This window comes from Barbus barbus (genome assembly GCF_936440315.1).
Source record: "Barbus barbus genome assembly, chromosome: 15".
Lineage (NCBI taxonomy): Eukaryota > Metazoa > Chordata > Actinopteri > Cypriniformes > Cyprinidae > Barbus > Barbus barbus.
Window position 1 is genome coordinate 4,533,493 of NC_136743.1, and position 22,345 is coordinate 4,555,837.

A 22,345-nucleotide genomic window follows, 5' to 3' on the forward strand; every position below is an offset into this window, starting at 1 on the left:
CCAGTTAGCTTAAAATACAAACCTTTTTTATATTTTAAAGGAATAGTTCACCTACAAAATGACAATTCTGTCATCATTTACTCACCCTCAAATTGTTCCAAACCTGTATGAGTTTCTTTATTCTGTTGAACACAACATGATTCTTTGCAGACTGTTGGAAACCAAACAGTTCCTAACCATTGACTTATATAGTTTTTTTCTTCTCATAATATACAATTCAATGGCTACCGTCAAATCAAAAGCAACACCACAAAATGGGTTTTTATATTTATTGCTAATATCTCGACAGAAATGATCAATTTGCCAAAAAATCAAATGTGATCAGATTAATTTGACCTCTCAGTACAGATTAATCAACATTTACATATGAAATACAGTAAACGTAAACTCAGAGGCAGATATCAAACCTCGTTCATACAGTACATAAAGCTTCAGAAATCTATAAAAAGTAACGATTACAGTCAACAGGTTTCAACCTCGAGTAGTTAACTCCCTTTAGAGTCTATTTACAGATTAGTAACAATTTACTGAAACGAACGAAAGCACATTTAAAAACCTGCAACACACTGTTGTGGAAAGCAACTGGTCTAGTCCACCGCATGTTACTAACCAGAAATGTGCTTAAAAACACCTGGACAAGCATGAAAGACCTTGAGCCCTTCATCAAAATCTCTTGAAAATATCAAAATAAAATTAATTTTCTCAATACAAACATGCCAAATCTCCTTATATATATTTCTAATAATAAAAAAAGAAAATAAAAAGGACTGCTTTGGCAAAAATCGCAATAAGATTTCAGAAATACAACTTTGAAATTTTAAATATGTACTTTAACACAAAGAATAAAGACTTTTGAAATTATTTTCAATACACTTCCAGCTGCTTGCATGGCAATAGGCACAAACGTTCGCCCTCTGGTTCTTTGACAGTTTGCAAGAAAATATTTAACACACAAGCAAGATATTATGATGCTCAAAGTTGTCCTATGTTAACGAAACTCTTGGTTACAGAGTATCTCGTGTCAAAATTCCATTTGCATTTCCTCTAACAGTGCTTTAGGATGAACCTGTATGAAAGATTTTGGACTCCAAACACTTAAAGCACAGTCTCCTATAAGAGCCGCTCAGGTCTGTGAGGACTGGAGCTGCTCTCTAGTGGTCAGAGCGTGTAAATGAGAGGCAGTACTGCAGATCTGGCTATTTCAGTGCATTTCAAACACCTGACTCACATTTTTCAGAGAACAACAGTTGTAGTGCATCGTGTTCAGAATGAGAACAGGGCAAACCAGCAGCGTATAATGTCGCTAGAGCATCATTATAAACCGCAAGAGAACAAGTGTATCTTTAATAACAAAACGAACTTCAAAAATATTCTTTTTTTCAGTACTTGTCTTGTCGTTTTCTCTTGTAACGTATAAAATCCTATAAAGATTCACCCGTGTCAGAAAAAAAAATACTGCACTAAAGGACTCAAGTTTAATTTTCTCATTAAATTAGCCAGACGCTGCGAATGAGAACATCAGCTCGTATATAAAATCCTTCTGACAACAATAAACTAGTTTGAACCTAAAACAAAAATCCTCTCGCAATCCATCCTATTTAAACTATAACATTAAGATAATTTAATTTCTAAGAGAACCTATTAAGTTTAAGCAACTCGTCTTGCATTGGCTCTTTTTTTTTGCTCTCCAGACAAGGATGCTTATACAAACTGTCTCAAGGGTCTCTGGAATCGCTGGCTCGCCGGGCTTTGGTCCCCTGCTCGCTGTCAGTCGGTTTTATCTAATGCTTCTGAGGAGTTTGGGGCAACGTACTTCAGCCGGAAACCACCTGAAACATACAGAAAGGGGTATATGAGTGATAAAAGTATTATGGAGCTAAAGAATAAGGCTGGAATAAGACTCAAATTGAGAAAGGTGAAAATCAGTGAAATATGAGTGAAAATGAATTGAATTTCGGTCCGTTTTTCCTTCCAAAATAATCTGACTTCACAAGACCTGGAATAACGCACAAATATATACAGGCCAGGGCCGTACGTGGGTTTTTATAAATACAGAGGTCCCTAAATGGAGATTAGTGGGGGGGGCAGCTACTACTGCCCACCAAGTCGGTGGGCAGTAGTAGCATAAATAATTTTTCAAGATAACAGATTCTTAAACATGAGACTCAGATTAAATGTTGCAATGATCCACGCTACAAACTGGAAATAGAGAAGATTTGTTTATTTTTGACAATACACAATAACATATCCCAAACAGGAATGGCCTTAACTGAGAAATATTTCAAGGATTATTTCCATCAACATCTCTCTCTTTATTGCGGTCTCCTTCTCTTCCCCTGTATCTATTCCCAAAGCTGAGCACTGACTGATACAGTCATCTGTGTAAGTGAAGAATGTAAATATTGGGATAGAGAGATCGAGAGAGTTTTAATCCCTGCATATTTCTGTCGGTCGTTTAACATTTCTATCGTAAAACAGCGGACAAATAGGAATGATATGGTTTAGATACTTAGGCTACATCTTGCACTTTACAACTGTCTGACAAGTTGAGCTGGATTTTTTTTACACTCAGCGCCTGTGAACATAAACCCCGCCTACCTTTATTTGATTGCCATCACAAACTCTTTGACATTGATGAGTGCTGTAAAACTGCTGAGATGAGAAGATCGGTTATCTTGGCTTTTTATCATTGCAACACCAAAGCAAATTAATAAGGTAATTATATTTTACAACTTTTGTTATTGGAAAAATACAGAGGTCCTGACCTCTGGGACCTCAACGGTGGGTACAGCCCTGATATAGGCTAGTGTTAAGGTACTTTCATTTCATTTCGGTCTGGTTTTCTTTCCAAAATAATCGAATGACTTCACACGATGTATAACGCACACGAATATATATAGGCTAGTGTTAAGGTACTTTCATGTGGTTTTTAGAGGTTCACCCACCGTTATAACCACTATCCTCTCATCCCTCAATCTTGTTTGACTGTTGAAAAAGCAAAGTAGGTTTAAAAGCGATATGAGGTGAGTAAAATGGCGAGATATTTAGCTTTATAATACAGTCATGATGCTTTATATTTGAATACTATAGGTTTAACTACTACTTTCACATTACGCGTGCAAACTAATCTCGTTTTGGTAGCTACATACAAAGAAAACAATGTAGCCCTATTTACAAAAAGTTCATTTAGTTAACTTTTATAAATGATTTACAAATTAATAAAAAAAATTACAGGTACATCTCAAAAAATTAAAATATCGTGAAAAACTGAATTTTTTTGTAACTCATTTCAGAAAGTGAAGCTTTCATATATATTTTAGATTCATTACATGTAAAGTAAGAAATTTCAAAAGTTTTTTTTGTTTTAATTTTAGAGCTTACACCTCATGAAAGTCAAAATCCAGTATCTCAAAACATTAGAATATTTCCTAAGATCAATCAAAAAAAGGATTTGCAAAGCAGAAAAGTTCTTTAAAGTATGTTCATTTATGCACTCAATACTTTGTCAGGGCTCGTTTAGCACAAACTCCAGCATCAGTGAGGAATGGCATGGAAGCGATCAGCCTGTGGCTCTGCTGAGGCACTATTGAGTCTTCAGCTTGTCTGGATTGTTGGATCGATTGTTTCTCATCTTTCTTTTGAAAATATCCCATAGATTCCATATGGGCTTCAGGTCAGGCATGTTGGCTGGCCAATCAAGCACAGTAATATCATGGTCAGCAAACCACTTGGAAGTGCATTTGGCACTGTGGACAGGTGCTAAAGTCCTGCTGGAAAAGGAAATCAGCATCTCCATAAAGCTTGTCAGCAGAAGGAAGCATAAAGTGCTCCAAAATCTCCTGGTAGACGGCTGCATTGACTCTGGACTTGATAAAACACAATGGACCAATACCAGCAGACGTCACGGCACCCCAAATCATCACTGACTGTGGAAACATCACGCTGGACTTCAAGCAGCTTGGGTTCTGTGCCTCTCCACTCTTCCTCCAGACCATGATTTCCAAATGAAATGCAAAATTTCAATTTATCTGAAAAGAGGACTTGGGACCACTGAGCAACAGTCCAGTTCTTTTTCTCCACAGCCCAGGTAAGACGCTTCTGACGTTGTCTCTGGTTCAGAAGTGGCTTGGTAGCCCTTTTCCTGAAGACGTCTGAGCGTGGTGACTCTTGATGCACCGACTCCAGCTTCAGTCCACTCCTTGTGAAGCTCTCACAAGTGTTTGAATCAGCTTTGCTTGACAGTATTTTCAAGCTTGCAGTCATCCCTGTTGCTTGTGCACCTTTCCTACTCAATTTCTTCCTTCCAGTCAACTTTGCATTTAATATGCTTTGATACAGCACTCTGTGAACAGCCACTCCTTTCAGTAATGACCCTCTGTGACTTACCCTCTTTGTGGAGGGCGTCAATGTTCGTCTTCTGGACCATTGCCAAGTCAGCAGTCTTCCCCATTATTATGGTTTCGAAGAACAAGAGATACCCGGAATTTATACTGTAGAGATGGTCATTAAATGAAACTCAAATATAAATATTCTACTATATTGAGATACTGGATTTTGACTTTCATGAGCTGTAAGCTTAAAATTAAAGCAAAAAAAAACCTTTTGAAATGTCTTTACATGTTATGAATGTAAAATATATATGAAAGTTTCAATTTTTGAAATAAGTTACCAAAAAATTCAGTTTTTCACGATATTCTAATTTGAGATGTACCTGTAAATGGGAACAAAAATTATTTTTTCATTACTGCTACCACTGTGTGTCTATACATATACAGAGAGATAGATGGATAGATAGTATAGAGATAGTATAAGGTTGAGCACCATTCAAAAATTAAATGAGAATGACTTTTATATTGTAATTAAATTGTGTAATCATGTACCAGAAACTTTGTATTCTTCACTCGTTGTCACTGTAATTAACCAAATTATAATTTTTTTTAATTAGCTCATTAAGAGTTAGATGTTAAATGCTTTGTTAACAACTTAACCATAAGTAGACCTAGATTAGGTCACGGAAAATAGGAAAATCCCATTATATTAAACATTTTTTAAATATACAATGAGATAAAATGTAAAATAAATAAATGTAAAATGTAGTATTTTTTTTTTCAATAAAAACTTGTCATGAATGTATGCAAATAGTTTCTCCTTATTTGTAAGAATCAGCTAAATTACTAATTTTTTTCACTATTCAAAATTTTTCAAATACCCAAACAGATAATGGACATGTGCAAAAGATTCCACATCTGAAATATTCACATCTGTGTTTCCATACTTGTGTAGAGCGTTTCTGGCATCTTCATACCTGTCAGCCCCGCGTCGATGGACGGTTGCTTGCAGTCTTGAGCGTAATGTCCGCTCATGCCGCAGTTATAGCAGGACACGTTGTTGGTCTTCTTCATGTTGGTTCCGCTAGACATGCCAACCGGTGGAAAGACAGGTGGGTAAAAGCGACGGAAGGGGGGCATCTGAGGCAGACTGTATCCTGCCTGCGAGGCCAGCATGTGCTCCGAGTGAGCGTGCAGGAATGCCGCATAAGGACCGGTGTGGGGGTAGAAGGGCAGCGGTGTTCCGTTATTCTGGTGACCCTGGGCAGGGAAACTGTTGCATAGAGACGGAGGGAGATGGAAGAACGCAGGCGGCCCGAACATCTGACGGGCAGGTTGAGGTTGGGGCGGCAGGAAGTAGCTGGGTGTTTGGTGGGCACCGCTTCCTCCACAGGTGCCACGGCAGCCGCAGGCATTGCAGCCCCCCTGGTGCTGCTGCGTACCACTGGCCTGTGGCGTAACTGGCAGGCTGGAGCTGTTGATGTAGGACAAGGAATCGCTCTGAGCAGTGCTGTGTGTGACCGCGGGGGCCGGCAGGTGCCCCGGTCCTGAGGTGTGCGTAGGTACAGTTGTGGGGCAAGGTCCCGGTACTTGGCTACTGCAGGAACTTGAGCTAGAAGGGGCGTTGGCAGTAATGGAGGCCTTGGCGTTTGTTTTGACAGGATTGCTGGCTGTGGTAGTGTTGGCGGGCTGCAGAGGACACTGGCTGGGCGAGAGGACGCTGAATGCTCCCAGCGGTGGTTGATGCTGCGGGTGAGCGCTGGCCGATGAGGCTCCAGGGTCTTGAGCCAGTGGGATGGTGATGGTTATCTTACCCTGCCCCGAGTCTCTCTGGGTGGTGGTGTTGTATTGCAGGCTGTAAGGGAGGCATGCGGTCAGCGCCAGCTCCACCACTGAAGGAGGCTGCGGAACATTCTGGGGCTCGGCAACTAATGGATTCACCATGGCAACCGCTTTCCCGCCAACGCCTTTGGCGAGGTGAGTCTTTTCAGCTAGTTCCTGTGCTGAGTTATCAGACTGACTCTCTGTATCTGAAAAGACACACATTAAATCATGATGTAAATTTCATTTAATAATTCATAATGGCATTAAACTACTGTGAGAATGGAGCGTCAAAAGTGGAAGTCATCAAAGCTCAGTAAACTTAAACATAGTTTTTGCATTTTCATTTGTCACAACAGCAAAAGAAAAACAAATTCACAGTAGAGTTTCTATGACTTTACAAAAGAGAGAAAACAACAACACCAGCAACAAACACAATTACATTGGTTATTCAGTTCTGTAATTGAAAACATTTAAGTCTACATTATGACTACATACATACATACACACAGAACAAAATTATAAACGCAACACTTGTTTTTGCCCCCATTTTTCATGAGCTGAACTCAAAGATCTAAGACTTTTTCTATGTACACAAAAGGCCTATTTCTCTCAAATATTGTTCACAAATCTGTCTAAATCTGTGTTAGTGAGCACTTCTCACTTATCCCGAGATAATCCATCCACCTCACAGGTTTGGCATATCAACATGCTGATTAGACAGCATGATTATTGCACAGGTGTGCCTTAAGCTGGCCACAATAAAAGGCCACTCTTTGCAATAATCAGTTACGCCCAAATTACAAACGTAGATAAATATAATAGAACAAAGATAAATTAAATAAGCACGCCCTGATTTTGCGGAGTTAGATGTGTTCCTAGGTCAACATATTTTGGAACCCTGGAACAACATTTTAATCCAAAAATTTAGTCTTGACCATATCCCTACACCTAAACCATAAGTAATCCCTAAAATCAAAGGAAATGACAGATGAATGACACTGATGTACAAGCACCAAACACTGATTGTAAGCCTAAACTTTACAAAAACTATATGTTCTTATGAATAACACACCTTGGTCCTCCAGGCTCTTCTGGTGAACAGGACTGGACGGCACGGAGTTTGAGCTCTCTGATGATGTGTCCCCATACCGGTCCCTTCCTGTGTCTACAAACCAAAGGACAGAAGAGAACACAGCTGTAGTTCTCTGTAAGGGAGTAGTGCATGCATGCGGTATGTATTTGGAGATGCACAGATATCAATCATTTTTGCATTTTTCCATGGCACAAAGACCTTTGCAAGCTGCCTGGTTGATCATCAGTGCTGCAGAAGGTTTCTGGATTCCATTAGAAGTCTTGACACTGGTAACTCGTCTGACTCTATCCCTGAAAACATACAACAGCAGTCGTGACCATAAGCCTTACCTGATGCATCAGTGAAAATATTGTCTCAATTCAGACACAAAGACCAGGTCAACATTTTAATCTGCACCCATTTAGAGGGCAACTAAACACAGTAGCAGGTGTTAGTGTACCGTTTTCCAGCTGGTCTTCCTTTATTCTTCTGTCCAGCTGTGAATATTCTTCTGTCATTTGTGCAGCTCTGCAGGGAGAGAGAATGCAAATATGTCTAACATGCCCCAAAACAATGACCAATTTTTCTGTATTAAATTTTTAAATACAATACAAAAGTATTGCTACACTGTAATCAACTTATTTCATTAGTTGCATGTTTAATTCACTAAGTCACATCCTGTCTTCCTTTTAAAAAATAAAAATGGTTAATCCAATTCTGTATAAAAAAACCTCTTGACTGTCCAATCCAACAGTGAAATAAGATGTTAAAAATTTGATGGGGAATAGCTTTCCAATTCATTCATTACTAACTTATGTTAATGAATGGCTAAATTGTGGTATACAGCATTTAATAATTTCTTTATAGACAGTATTCTTAAATTGCAGACTGTGTGGACAGTATTCATACTGTAGAAGCACTATCAGTCATATGCCATTCCAAGAATACCAAAGAGCCAGAAACAATTTCACAGCCTCACCTGTTCCAATTCAGTTTCTTTCTTCCGAACTCTCTCTCCATTCTGCTCACAGTTTCCTCTCCTCTGGCACTCAGAGCGCTGATTACTACAGGGAGAAGAAAACAGATTATGTCACAGGAGAAAGCCGTAAACATGGTTTACTCTACTGATCCTTACAGGACAGACCTGATATTTATCATGTACAGTGGCTTTAAGTATTTGGACACTTTAATACATGAATGGCATCACATTAGATAAAATATCAATCCAAGATACATTTATTTATTTTTAAATTACACAAGTGCATTTTACAAAAAAAACATAAAACACACACACATACAAAAAGTTTTAAATTATTAAACAACATATACACTGAAGTCTTTATGTATTTGAAAGAAGTACTCCTTAGATATGCTCATCAAGGCTGCATTTATTTGATCAAAAAGTAAAGCAGTAATATTATGAAAAATTTATCCAATTTAAAATAACCGTTTTCTATTTGAATATAATTTAAAATGTAATTTATTTTTGTGATGCAAAGCTGAATTTTCAGCATCATTACTCGTCAGTGTCACGTGATACTAAAATATCACAAAATATTAGAAAGAATTCTTTGAGTTCAAAAGAACCACATTTATTTGAAATAGTAATCTTTTATAACATTAAATGTCTTTAATGTCACTTATGCTCAATTTAGTGTGTCCTTGCTGAATAAAAATATTAATTTGTTCAGTGAAGGTTTACCTCAGTCCCGCAGCTCTGACGCTGTAAGCCTCTACATCTGTAAAAGAGAAAAGTCAACGATGAGACTGTAGCATCAGTACAGCATTAGCACTTGTTTGTGCGTTGGCAAGTGTTTCTAGGGCAGATCTGACAGGTCTGTATCTCCCTCACCCTCCTCCAGGCTGGAAGTCTCGGAGCAGTCCTCAGAGAAACCACGTTCAGGTTGATGGATTCTGGCTACGGGCGCACTGGTACCTGCAGAGACGAGCAGATGGGCAAATGTTACACAGTGAAATCATGCTTAGTCTATTAATATACTCATATTTGGTCATTTTAAACAGTCATCAACTGATAGCATTTTCTGATTGGCCAGTCAGAAGGATTCTCACAGTGGCTGCATGGCAGTACAGATGTATCAGACAGGAAGAACCTGGAAACATCACATCTCTGAAGGACATCCTGTGATAAAGACAGGAACTTCTCCCTGCAAAGGAACAAGAGAAAAAAAGTTAAAGGTATTGAAACAGTCACTGATGTCTTATTTTCACAATCTGTGACCACAACTAAGCTGTGCTACAGGAAGCAGAATCCCCTCTGGTCCTGACATCAGTGTTACTGACCTAAATACTGCCATGTGTTGTGGGACTTGAAAAGGACACTTTGTTTTGTGAGGCAACAACAAAAAAAAAAGAATTGAACACTGAATCCCTTTGACAATTTAGTGACGGACTTGATCCAAATCTTTCAATCTCTGAAGAATTAAAAACCATCTGCCTAATGCTATATCATTTGAACATCTGTAGTCAGGAAACCGTTCTGAATAGGTTTAGGCTAGCAGTTGTAATCCTCTTCATGTCCACAGTTTGAAACTAATAAAACTAATGCACTAGTATTCATCGTTTTAAAATATGCTAGTTATGCATGGCTCAATGTTGTCTTTGGTTTAGTACTGAGACTTTCAGATTTAGGAATCGCACTGAAATTTATGCTTTCAGCACAACTGCATTTATCCCATGACACGGTTGCTGGAAAAGACTATAATGTGATTATAATGACAGCAAATAGCGGATCAACTTGAACAAAAACTCTTTCAACACTAGTTAAGAGTGAAATGAAATGTACCTGAGGTTTCTCTCCAGTTCTCTGGATTCACATTGATCTCCACGACGGAGTAACCTGACGATGCCCTTCTCAAAGCCATCAGGACTCTGCTCCTTAGGAAGCTAGAGAGACAGAGGGATTGTTTTACCTCTCTTTGCCATTTCAATTCAATACAGCTAAGCTACATAAAGTATATGGACAAAAGTATTGGGGCACCCCTTTCTAATGAACAGGTTTGAATACTTTAGTCATTTCCATGAGTACACGTCTTTATTTATTTAACAATTTTTATTTTATTTTATTTAAAAGGCAAACTGTACATGAAAAGAAACCAAAAAAATGACATAAATGGTCTGCGTAATTGTACAAGGAGAAAAGAGCAAACAACTCAAGCAGAAACAACAGAATTATCAGTTAGGATCAGGGAGAATTACTTTTCACAAGGGCAATTCTGTCAGCATCATCACCATTTCTGTCTAAAATGGAAATATTTGAATTTCTTCAAACACCTTTAGTTTTATTGTCACTCGCAGCAAAAGAGACCACCTTGTAATATTTATTATTGCATCTATGAACACCATCTATCCACAAATGAGCTTTCTGGATCAAAGCAACGTCAACCTTTTTTCGTCGCTGTAATATAATGGTAAAGCATATAATGTGATTCTAGGGAATTGTGTGACAATATCCTTTTCTATTCTAACATGACAGTGCCTCTGTGTATAAGGCAAGGTTCAAAAACAAATGATTGGTTGAGTCAGTGTGGAAGAACTTGACTGGTCTGCAAAAGCCAAGTCCTGTTCCCAGCTGAACACCTCTGGTCTGATTTTAAATGCAGATCTTGAGCCAAAAACTCATCACCAAACACCAATGACTTGTACATTTGGGTCACTTTAGACACTTCCAAAACTGTTGCAACAGATGGAAATACAATTTTTAAATACATGAAATGTGACCCTGGACCACAAAACCAGTCTTAAGTCGCTGGGGTATATTTGTAGCAATAGCCAAAAATACATTGTATGGCTCAAAATTATCCATTTTTCTTTTATGCCAAAAATGATTAAGTAAAGAATGTTCCATGAAGATATTTTGCAAATTTCCTACCATAAATATATAAAAACTTAATTTTTGATTAGTAATATGCATTGCTAAGGACTTCATTTGGACAACTTTAAAGACGACTTTCTCTATTTAAATTTTTTTGCACCCTCAAGATTTTCAAATAGTTGTATCTCAGCCAAATATTGTCCGATCATAAACCATACATCAATAGAGTGGGGGAACTATGACGTCACTTTGTAGTCAGATCGGCTGTTAGCATGAGACTCGACAAAAAGCCAATAGGATTTTTCCATAGGTTTTTGGATTATCGCAAAAAATAATCTCCGTGTTCAATCATAGTTCATGAAATTTACACGTTTTGTCCATCAAGGTAATCTTTTCAAAATAATATAATTTTGGACGAATTTTGAAGCCTAAATAAAAGCGGCAGAACTGAAAAGCTAAACTTGCACCACAGTCGCTTGCCGTCAACGTCACGACCACCGCGATACCGACAACTTTTCAAATTTATTTTTAACATGTTCAGTGAAAAGTATTTATTCTGTATATGAATTTTAATCCACACTATATGAACCTTTTCATATAAACTGGAATAAATACAAAACTACAGCCAAACTAAAACTGAAATGAGACATTAGTAATAAATAGTAAGTGAATAAATGAAATAATCTTAACTAAAGGACGTATTTCTGTACATTTCGAAATAAGGTGCATTAAAAGTCAATAAATCCCTGATTAATATGAAAACATATCACTGCGTATTTAATCTTTTAAATAACAGAGTGAGCGAGTTTTTGGATATGGTAAGATTAAACTTATTTTAGTGAATAAAGTACCACATTTCAGCTCATTTTGTTAGGGTGGGTACACAAAATGTTATTTTATCCTTGCTTCTAGGAAATCCTCAATCTATATGCTTTCTAACAGCTTCATGTGGCTTCACTTTCACCAAGTAAAGCTGGCAAATGTGGTGTTTACATGTAATAATCGTAATATGAGTTTACCTTACGGTGCGAACCAGAGTCTCCGCATCAGCAACGTTAACCTCTATTGAAAGCTTATTTATTAGCATTTCAAATGATGTAAAAATCTCAATTTCACAAAATTGACCCTTATGACTGATTTTGTGCTGCAGGGTTTATATAATAATTTTTAATCTAATATTTATTAGATTAGACAGTTGTGGCCTAATGGTCAGAGAGTCTGACTTGTAACCCGAAGGTCGCAGGTTCGAGTCTCAGGTCCGGCAGGGATTGTAGGTGGGGGGAATGAATAACCAGCACTCTCTCCACCCTCAATACCACGACTGAGTCCTCAGCTCCCCGGGCACCGCAGCAATATGGCTGCACCACTGCTCCGGGTGTGTGTGTGTTCACTACTGTGTGTGTGCGCACTTGGATGGGTTAAATGCAGAGCATAAATTCCGGGTGCGAGTCACCATATTTGGCCACACGTCACTTCACTTTCTTACGTTTTATTATGCAAAAAAAACAAAAACAAAAGAATGTTGCCTTGGCAAATAATTGACATGCAGTACTTAATTTAGTACTTACATTACTAAAACCGAAATAAAACTAAATTGAAATGAATCTTGAAAATAGAAAAAAGCCAATATTAAATTAACAAATACTATATTATTTAAATGCTATTAAAATAACAGTGACGTTCATACAGTGCAGTATGCCAGTATTTCATTACAAACACAGCCAGAGAGAGGGAAATAGAAATAGAAACAGATGGATAATGTCCCTCGCTGGTCTGGCCAGGTGGCATCTTGCCCAACTGGTGGGGCACACTGGCATGTGCTACAGTCCCATGTGACTAAACAAACAAATACTACACCAAAGACCTAATCTCTCTGCTCACCTTTAATAGAAAATCCTCCAACTCACGATGACTTTTGGTGACGGCAGTAGATGAAGAGTCTGACCATTTCACCTGCAAAAGAGGAGAAACTCGATGACACCAGTATTGCTCTCATCGGCCTGAGCATAGCGGATCTTTTACTTGGATTCCCCAGAGCTCATCATATTTCACTCAGACATGAATAAATGTGTTTGTCCTTTTGCAACAGATGCCTTAACATGGATTTCTTCACATATCCTCGGTCAAATATTCCAATAGTTTGGGTTCCAGAAATGACATTACAGCAAGAAAAGAACATTTGAGCTCTTAGACTATTAGCTCATTTTCAAAGATTACGACGTGTTAGGTAAATAAAATATTCCAATGGAATCTCCCATTGAAATCTAGGCATACCTAAAATATTTAAACCAGACCAAATAAATCTGAATAAGGCATACGACCAGAATCAGTTTTTCGCCAAACTGGGTCATTGCACAATTTTTTACACTTGAGCATTTCGGCCACTAGAGTTCACTTGGTTTGAATTAATTCACCACAACTTTAGCTCATGCAAGTATTTCGTAGAAAAGAAAGTCTCAGTGCTAAACTGAAAAGAATGCATGCATAACTATCATGTTTTAACCAGTACAGGCTATTGTTTTACTTTAATTCAGTAAGAATACATTAATTGATTAAGTGACAGACTGTTGTAATATTACAAAAATACATTTATATAAGATCTTTAAAATGTTTACAAATAATTTTTTTTTTTTATATAAAAATTTGTTCAAAGAACCCTGACAAAAATGTCATCAGTTTCTACAAAGATATTAAAAGACGCACAACTGTTTTCAACACTGATAATAATAAGCAATGTTTGTTGAACAGCAAATCATCATATTAGATTGATTACTGAAGGATCATGGGACACTGAAGACTGGAGAAAAAAAAAAAAAAAAAAAAAAAAAATCGGCTTTGCATCACCGGAATAAATTTCATTTTGTAAATATATTTTAAATGTTATTTTAAATTGTAATAGGCCTTATACTGTTACTGTTTTTACTGTCTTTTTAAATCATAAATGCCGCCAATTCAAGCTGAAATGCATTTGATAATCATGCTGCTGCACAGTTTTGGCACTTTTGCTTTCGAATTCCCAATCTTGGTGTCATGTTTGACAAGAAAAGATAACTGTTTGTTTCGCTTACATCTTGATTTTACGACTTGGTTATACGAGTAGGCTCAATATCTGTGTTGGAGCGTTAATCTATATTTAAAAAACAAACAAACACTGTTATAAATTAAGCCATTTTCTTGTTTGTGGATTTACATAAGTGCAAAACTGTTTTCACTGTAGTCCGTTTCTGGTAGAATTACACAATACAGGTCCAAATAAATTACATCCATTGTGAAAGTTCTGGCAAATATCCACTCCGAAAGACGATGATGCCTGTAATTGTGGCAATTCATCTCTCTCAGACAACAAAAAAAAGTGTTGAAGTGTTTATCTGTAACTCCAAACCAGCTCTTTCAACACCCGGGTAGCCCGACGCACTGAGTAAATATTTTAGCCTTAACAAGGGCTGGCATGCTATTTCGTCTGCTTCTCCAGTGAATACTGATGTCTTAATCGTAGGGCTTGGCGAGACACAGGTGGTCAAGGTTCAGTGGTAAGCCTGGGAAAGGGTGGAGAAGCTGTCTTCCAGTGACGCATGGGGATTTCTGATTGGGATGCAACTCGCATAAGGGCCGAATACAAGACTTCAAGAAAAGGTAGTGGCTCAAATTTGGCTGAGAACACAAAATGCTTTCCTTTTCGTTCCATTTTTCAACCTTGTTTTAATGAGGATGGATTGGACTCTCAGTGTCTAATGATTTTATGTTCACACTGAGAACATTTCATGTTTAATAATATGGAACAGCATTAATTTATGCCGTTTATTATGATAACAAACAAATGTGATTGAGGTCTTAAACAAGTGCTCTCTATCTTAATATATCCTGGGGAGAGCAGAGCGAAAGACTCATGTCCTCAATACGTCTCCTTCCCACTTCAGCCTCCAAACAACCTTAAGGTTACAAAAAACTGAATAACATCACAAACAGGCTGTTATGGAAATTTTGTTTATTTGCTATAAATTTCAAGAAGTTGACACTGAACTTTTAGCCTGTATAAAAATAATTGTATAGTTTTGGACCAACAGTCAAGTAAAGCTTTATTTACTCGTAAAAGCCAATTTTCACTCGCACCCGGTCCGTAACTTTAAGGCAGACAGGTCTGCGTGACAATTTAAGACCTGATTAATAGTGAAACGGTCAAAACCATTTTAAAACAGGAACTAGTTTGAACTATTCAAGCATCCTAAAAAATACAACGCTCAAAAAACCAAAATGAGTTATGACGCACATCTAAAGATGCCAGTCTCAATGAGAATTGATTGCTAGGATCCCTGGTACAGCCATTTAAAGATGTCTTAGGCCGTGTTCACACTTGGCATCTTTTTCGAAGCTGCCGGCGTCTGTTTTACATTATAATCCTATGGAGTAAACCGTGTTTTCAAAAACGTCCTGAGCGCTTTTTAAAACGCCACCGCCGGCGTCTTTTTCTGCAGCTCAGAGCGTTTTTTCGAGTTGAAAAATTTCAACTTTTCTGAAAAAAACGCCCTACGTCAAGCGCCTTTTTGACAGCTGACCAATGACAAGCGAGTAGCGAGATCTGTCGTTTCCATAACAACAAGAAGAAAAATGGAGAAGGTGCCGGTAGATTACTGCTCGCACTAGTTTCGGAGCACAAGGAGCTGTATGATATTGCACAAAACTCTATCATAATATTGGTTCCTTCCCCGAATAATGTCGTGCACCCACAAACGTCGTTGTGAATCGACATTTTCTTTCCCGGTAACTTCAAGAGCCAACTTTTTACTCTTTCTTGACATTTCTGCAGTACACAGCGCTAGGCTACTGTTACAGCTGTTGCTATGACAACAAAAGACGCTCTCAGCTGCTATTTGTAACAGACGCTACCAGCTTTGTTTTCCATTAAAACAACGCTCTTGTCAACTTTTTCTAGTCAAAAAAGACGCCAAGTGTGAACACGGCCTTAGAGGAGTTCACTATGCAGGGCTCCAGACAAAAACATTGAGTAAGGAGCCATTGGCTCCTATAACAAAAAAACCTTAGGTGCCAAATTATGTTTTTAGGTGCCACAGAATAAAAGTGTTTTATTTCTTTTCCCCTACATTTTAACATTTCAATCATACTGTCAAGTGTATGCTGGTGGTTCGCATCAAAACCGTATTGTTTGAATTTCGTAATTTTTTCATCATTTTAAAGCTGATATTTTGTTTATTAAAAAGGAAAGCACAAAGCTTTTTGCGATTACTGGACGGCAAGTGCGCTTCAAATAACACGAAGTTCACGCATTTACAGAAAAAAGCATATAGACTTAGATCTCGATAATATATTAGTAATGATTATAAATGAGAATTGTTGAGATATTGCCAATATCCAGAGCTGACAGCTTTACATGTTGAAGTTTGTTCAAGTTGTGCACGAAATAGACACGGCTTTTCTGCACTTGCACGTCGCCATCATTTCCATCTCTCTCGCGCTGCACAACTGGAGCTGCGTTTAGCAGACTGTATGCGGCAGAGACGAGGACTGTTTGAAACTTTTTTCCACAAAAACTTTGATGCGCATCGTCTTTTCATTTTAAGTTTAATACGTGAACTTAACAAAAGATGTGATCGCAAAACAATCAGGAAAAAAGGCCTTACATGCAAATGTTTAAGTCATAACATGTAAATATGTATAGTCAGCAAAAACTCGCAAATTAATATTTTTGGTCACAAATGCAACCGTTTTAGTCGCAGTCTAGAGCCATGCTATGCAAACGGTCTAACAGCTTAAAAAAAAAAAAAAATATCTAAAACTAGTTGCTCAACATGACCAGCACACGTATGTTAGGGGATTTTATATAGTTTTACACCCTCACAATCTTCCCACAATAAGCACGTGAACCTTATTGTGATGCTGAATTTCATTTCTATCATTACTCATCCCAATTTCAGAGCATCTGTGCTTCCAGAATCCTAAAAGTGTCAGAAGGGGGATATTCCCCGACACATTCTCACTTACAGCAGTCATAATGTGAGAAATCACATTTTCCTTTGTCTTTTTATAATAAAAACAAGATCAATGTATAATCAGAAAAACTTTTTTTTTTTACAAACCCTCTTAATCTTTTTTTTTTCCTCTTAGTTTCACGTCACAATATTGAAGTGCAACGGGTTGTGAATGTAATTGTGTAGACCATTTATTCAAACTACAAATGCCAAAACAATTGCTTGATACCAGACAATACAAGCTACTTGCACAACACTGTGAGATAATCATCTTGCTTTCCTCAATTTCATATTTTGCTTGGTACACTATATTGCATTTCACAGCACATTTATCGTGCCACAACCCAGCTTTTGTGACAAAACTGTATTGCAGGATTCCAGAGTAAATTTCAACCCTGAAAATTACATGATACATTAGGCAAAGGAAAAGAAAAGCACTTCTCTCAGTCAGGCCTCTCTCTCTCTCTCCGACTGTTTTGGCGCTGGTCCATACTCTCACTGAGAGCTGAGCCAAAGCCTCTTTGGTGAGGCTGTCAACTCTGTATCAACAACCGGATGTTTACAGCTCAGGCTTTGCATGTTTCCTCACTTGTCCCAGAGAGACAGAAATCTCATGTACACAGCCGAGAGCATAGGCCGGCTTTCAGGACATGTCTGGAACCACAGAGGCCGAGTGCACGTTCATTTTAAGGCCTTTTTAAGACCATGAATAATGCAAAGCGTGCATGCAAATCTGAAATAACAGCTGCTACTAAGACATTAACTATGTACTGATTCACACCGTGCGTACACTACATTAATGCCCTTTTTAACCAGCAACATGGGCACAAATAAATCTAATTGTTTTAAAGTCAAACTTTACTTTACTGCGTACTTCCGAATGGAACACAATATTCAATGAGGGGAGAAAAAAAAAAAAGGGTGTAGGAATTGATTTTATCCATCGGGAATTGACTGAACCGTGGGTGTTAACATACCAGGATGGAGCTAGGTGCGTTTCTTTGGAATAACAAACAAGAATATCATGATTTCATGTTAAATTTAATCTCTTCCGTAGCGATCCAAGCCTACTTCGCATAGCTGTATCATTACTATATAGCTATACATTAATATTAGTATAATATATATGGATATCAATACAATATTTGTAAAAATTACTGTAATGCTATAATGTTTAGCAATGATTATGTGGAGAAAATGTTTTGAATATCTCTAAATATTACTTTAATTGGTATCTGTAAGAATGAATTAGCTAGAATTAGAATTAACTAATTATTTTAATACAAATTCATTAAGATACAGTCATTTGAATTCTGTGAAAATCTGTAAACAGATTCTGTGCAGACCTGTACAGATTTTGACAGTTTTGTATAACTACCACAACATTTCTTATCTCACTTTCTAAGGAGACTTTCTCTTATCAGCATGACATACACCTGGGTACATATTCTCCCATTTCCCACAATCCTGGAGCTCTAAGCTTCTTTTAGACGAAATGTCAGTTTTGAAACTCGCCGTCTCTGATGGGTTTTTGAACGTACCTCAAAACTGTACTGCCTGCCGTCTCCTCCCATAGAAACCTCCTTCAGAATGATCTTCTCAATGTGCACCACTGCGACATCAAAAGACATCATCGTTACAATGCTGCAACTCACACTTTTTTTCTGTGTTGAAAGGGATTTCAACATGCGGAGGTGAGATACCTTCCCTCTGTGGCGTGCCGCTGAGGTGTGGATTGGCGTTGCTGCAAAGAGTCCAGTCTACATCATTCTTCCGGTGTGGACAGAGGAACCCCGGCCTGGAAAATTGGCTCTGAAAGAAAAATAAGTCATTAAGAAGCCGAGTAAACATCAATTTTCAACTTCAAACTCTCTGATGAGGAAAATAGACACATTTGAGGTTATATAATTACTGTGGGTTTTTTCCTATCCACACTAAAAGCAGCTGTCATGTTAAGCAACAAAACAACTGCCAGTTACAGCGTATTTGATGTTTAATACAGTTATGTGAAGAAACCAACAAAAATGTCTCGTCTAAAGTAACATGACTCAGGTTAAAAGGTGCATTCACTTGTCTTCACGCCCACTGTCATTGTAGTTTAGTCTCCTCAAATTGCTTTATCGCTTCACAGCAGGACGGCCAAAACAATGCCATTGCAGGACATTGCAAATTTGAGAATGATCTAGAAATCTAGTGAATGGCTTTCCAAATGCGAGGCATAAATCAGAGCACTGCATCTGAGGTGTGACGCTTCCAATCAAACCAAAGCTATTCACATTCAGTCATTCAAAATGTGTCGATTCATTTGATTAAACCAACTGATACCCCGTTTCCTCTTGTTTTAAAGCAAGTGCGCATAATGCCTCAGCTTACATGACCACGACTCATCAGCATCATTTTAAACCATTAACATCACTCTCAACTTGACATCAGCAACAAACAACAGACATTCATAAAACAGACAGAGAATGTCGTGTTGGAGACCTCATTCGGTCTAATGAGTGTGGACGTCCCATGCGATGAAAAGTCCCACACATGGCCTCATTTACAAAATGCAAAGCTCACAATAAAGTCATTCACATGGAGATCAAAAGAGATCAGGGAGGACAGCATTGGACACATAACATGACCACAAGCATGCAAGACACCGATGAATGTAGCAAACCAAACGGGCCATCATGTGGTTGTATTGGATTAAAGTGTTTGGATATTTGATTCCTATTGAGAGGTTGGCTGACACCTATAATTTACATTAGATAGCCAGGCATCATTACAAAATGCAGTGTCACTTTTGTTAGATCTGTGGTTCTGAATTAATTTAAGGGTGATTAATATATTTGACCACAGTATAGTGTCTGGCTTAAATGACTGAACATATTGACAGCGGTCAACCTGACATGAGCACGTGCATCCTGCAGATGCCTGACACACCTCTGGCTGTCCCTTGTCAAAAAATAAAGTTAAAAATTCTAAAATGAAACATATTGGACTTTTTTGGAACCAATCCCAGAGGGAATTTCCAAATGAACTAATCAAAACTTGATTTTTAAGAACTCAGTTCCTAACAACTCCCAACAAGGCAAGAACATCCAGCTGTAAAAACATAAACAGGAAAGAAGAAAATCTTACAGGAACTTCTGTAGCTGCCATGTGATTCCTTTAACTGTCCAAGAGTGACATTTTTTTCAGTAAATTTAAAGATCTTCTAAACATTAATATCTAATGAGACTCTTTAAACAACTAAATAAGAATCAAAATATCTTCTATGGATTTCAGTTTATCCAGTAGGATCTTATTTGTTACTTATTCCAATTGGGATCCTTTAGGATTGATTCAAAAGTATGACAGAGGTCCAACAGGGATCCAGCACACATTCCTTTTTGACTATTCATGTTCGTGATACCATTGAACACTGACTGTATCACATGCTACACCATGGTATTTTGATCATCTGATATCATAATTGTACCATGGTACTGCTGTCACGGGACTTTTCAGTAAAGGTGGTATACCCAAGAATACCATGGTATTGCCATGTTCATGTGACAGTATGAATATGATATTCAGAAACCCATTGCTACTCTATGCATTTCAAAGAATACAAAGTATTAGAGTAGTACACGTCCGAAAGAGCTTGGTAACAGGTCATTTTGTCATTTTATTAGAGCCAATAAATGAAAAGGTACCATAGTAGAATCATAATATTCCCTGGAGTGCCATTTACTGTAAATATCATGGTTTTACCACCTGACACCACCATTGTACCAGGACTTTTCTTAAAGAGTGGTATTCTCAAGACTACCGTGGTATTGCCATATTCATATGGCAATATATGAAATTTAGAAAATTTCAAAGAATAACATGATATCAGCCATGGTAACACCATGGTTCTTTTGGTCATTTTGTATAAGTGATTTTAGCCACTACATAAAAAGTTACCATGTTTTTGGAAATGTACCATAGTAGAACCTTAATATTCCTTTGAGTACCATGTAAATACCATGGTTTACATCTCATACCATGGTACTACCACAGGACATTAACATATTCATACCATGGCATTCTTGGGAGTACGTTTCCAAATCATGGAATTACTATGGTATTGTTGATACTTTAGTTAATGTCAGTGATTTTGAGGTAAATATAACACACCCATCTTTGGAGTCTGTCCAACTGCGCTCGCAGCTCTTCCCGCTGATAGAAACTGAACGCCGGGTGTAACGACCCCATCGTGAAGAGCAGTCGCAACTGATCCACAGTCTCCGGCTCCGGCAGAGCGCCGCACATCCCGGCGTCCATTCGACTCAACGTCCTGAAGAGAATCCCGGCGCATTCCCTGCTCTTGGATCCGAGCAAAGACAAATAAACGAGCAGTTTAGACAGCACAACGGGGTCGCTTATGTCCACCAGCCCCTCCAGATCAGCGGGGCAGTTGGCCCGGATCTCATAATCCCGCAGGACGGTGAAATCTCTCCGGGCCAGATCCTCCAGACAGGCGCCGAGGAAGCGTAGCTCCAGCGGCTGACACATATGCAGCAGCCCGCAAAGCAGCTCCACGCGTCCGGATGGGTTCAGCTGTAAGCCGAACCACTCGAACACCGCCTCCTTGTCGATCTGAGCAGCTCCGGTGCCGCTCTCCCGATCGGATCCGTTAACGGAATTCAAGTCGCATCGGTGATTTTCGCCTCCCGCCGCTCGCAGCTTCATCTTCATCATTATCAGCTCTCAAACACGAACATCAGAGATGGAAGTCCATGGATGGCACTTTCTGGACAATGTTTCGGCATCAAACCGCGATTAAATTCCCGATTTAGGGCGGAATTTCGTTTAAAATTAGCTGTCTGTAGTCAGACGGTGTGGTCAGTTTGCCAGATTACTCGCCTGCCGTGCCTCCAGAATATCCTGTCAATCATCCGTGACTCCGCCCACTCGGCATATATGAGTCGCAGGGTCCTAAACTCACCCGCTCGAATAAATATATTTTATGGACTGACAAAATATAACACTCATTATGAATTATGAACGTATAAAATACGATTAACTAATTGTATAGCTAATTCAATATGACATGAAATATATTAAGGTTTAACGGTGCTATAAAATCATATACTCGAGTGGCTTTGTGATTGATATAAATTGACTGTTCTAGAAATATGATATAACACACAATAGTTCATATAATTACATTTATTTATGACAACAACAAAAAAAAACAATAAAATAATCTTTACGCCAAATTATATGTTTCCATAGCTCAATTAATACATTATTCAGTTTTAGTGTTTTGTGTTGCATACTTGCTATT

At 38.1% G+C, this 22,345-nt stretch overlaps 1 protein-coding gene across 3 annotated transcripts; it reads right to left on the reverse strand.

Moving 5' to 3' along the window:
* Positions 1 to 256: 256 nt before the first annotated feature.
* Positions 257 to 22,232, reverse strand: LOC306881546 (zinc finger CCHC domain-containing protein 2-like). Of its 3 annotated transcripts, none has more exons than XM_079435715.1 (15): positions 21,193 to 22,232; positions 18,744 to 18,852; positions 18,582 to 18,652; positions 12,938 to 13,009; positions 10,028 to 10,128; positions 9,295 to 9,389; positions 9,077 to 9,160; positions 8,927 to 8,963; positions 8,204 to 8,288; positions 7,685 to 7,752; positions 7,444 to 7,535; positions 7,225 to 7,317; positions 5,306 to 6,358; positions 2,946 to 2,985; positions 257 to 1,829 (listed from the first exon to the last, which is right to left on the reverse strand). In XM_079435715.1, exons 1-14 carry the CDS (start codon positions 21,754 to 21,756, stop codon positions 2,972 to 2,974), a joined length of 2,538 nt encoding a protein of 845 aa, XP_079291841.1. In that variant the 5' UTR covers positions 21,757 to 22,232; the 3' UTR covers positions 257 to 1,829; positions 2,946 to 2,971. The 3 variants fall into 3 exon arrangements, with proteins under 3 accessions (XP_079291841.1, XP_079291842.1, XP_079291840.1); XM_079435716.1 differs by lacking the exon at positions 2,946 to 2,985 and having other exon boundaries at positions 21,193 to 21,244; positions 21,345 to 21,923; XM_079435714.1 differs by lacking the exon at positions 2,946 to 2,985.
* Between the last annotated feature and the right edge of the window lie 113 nt (positions 22,233 to 22,345).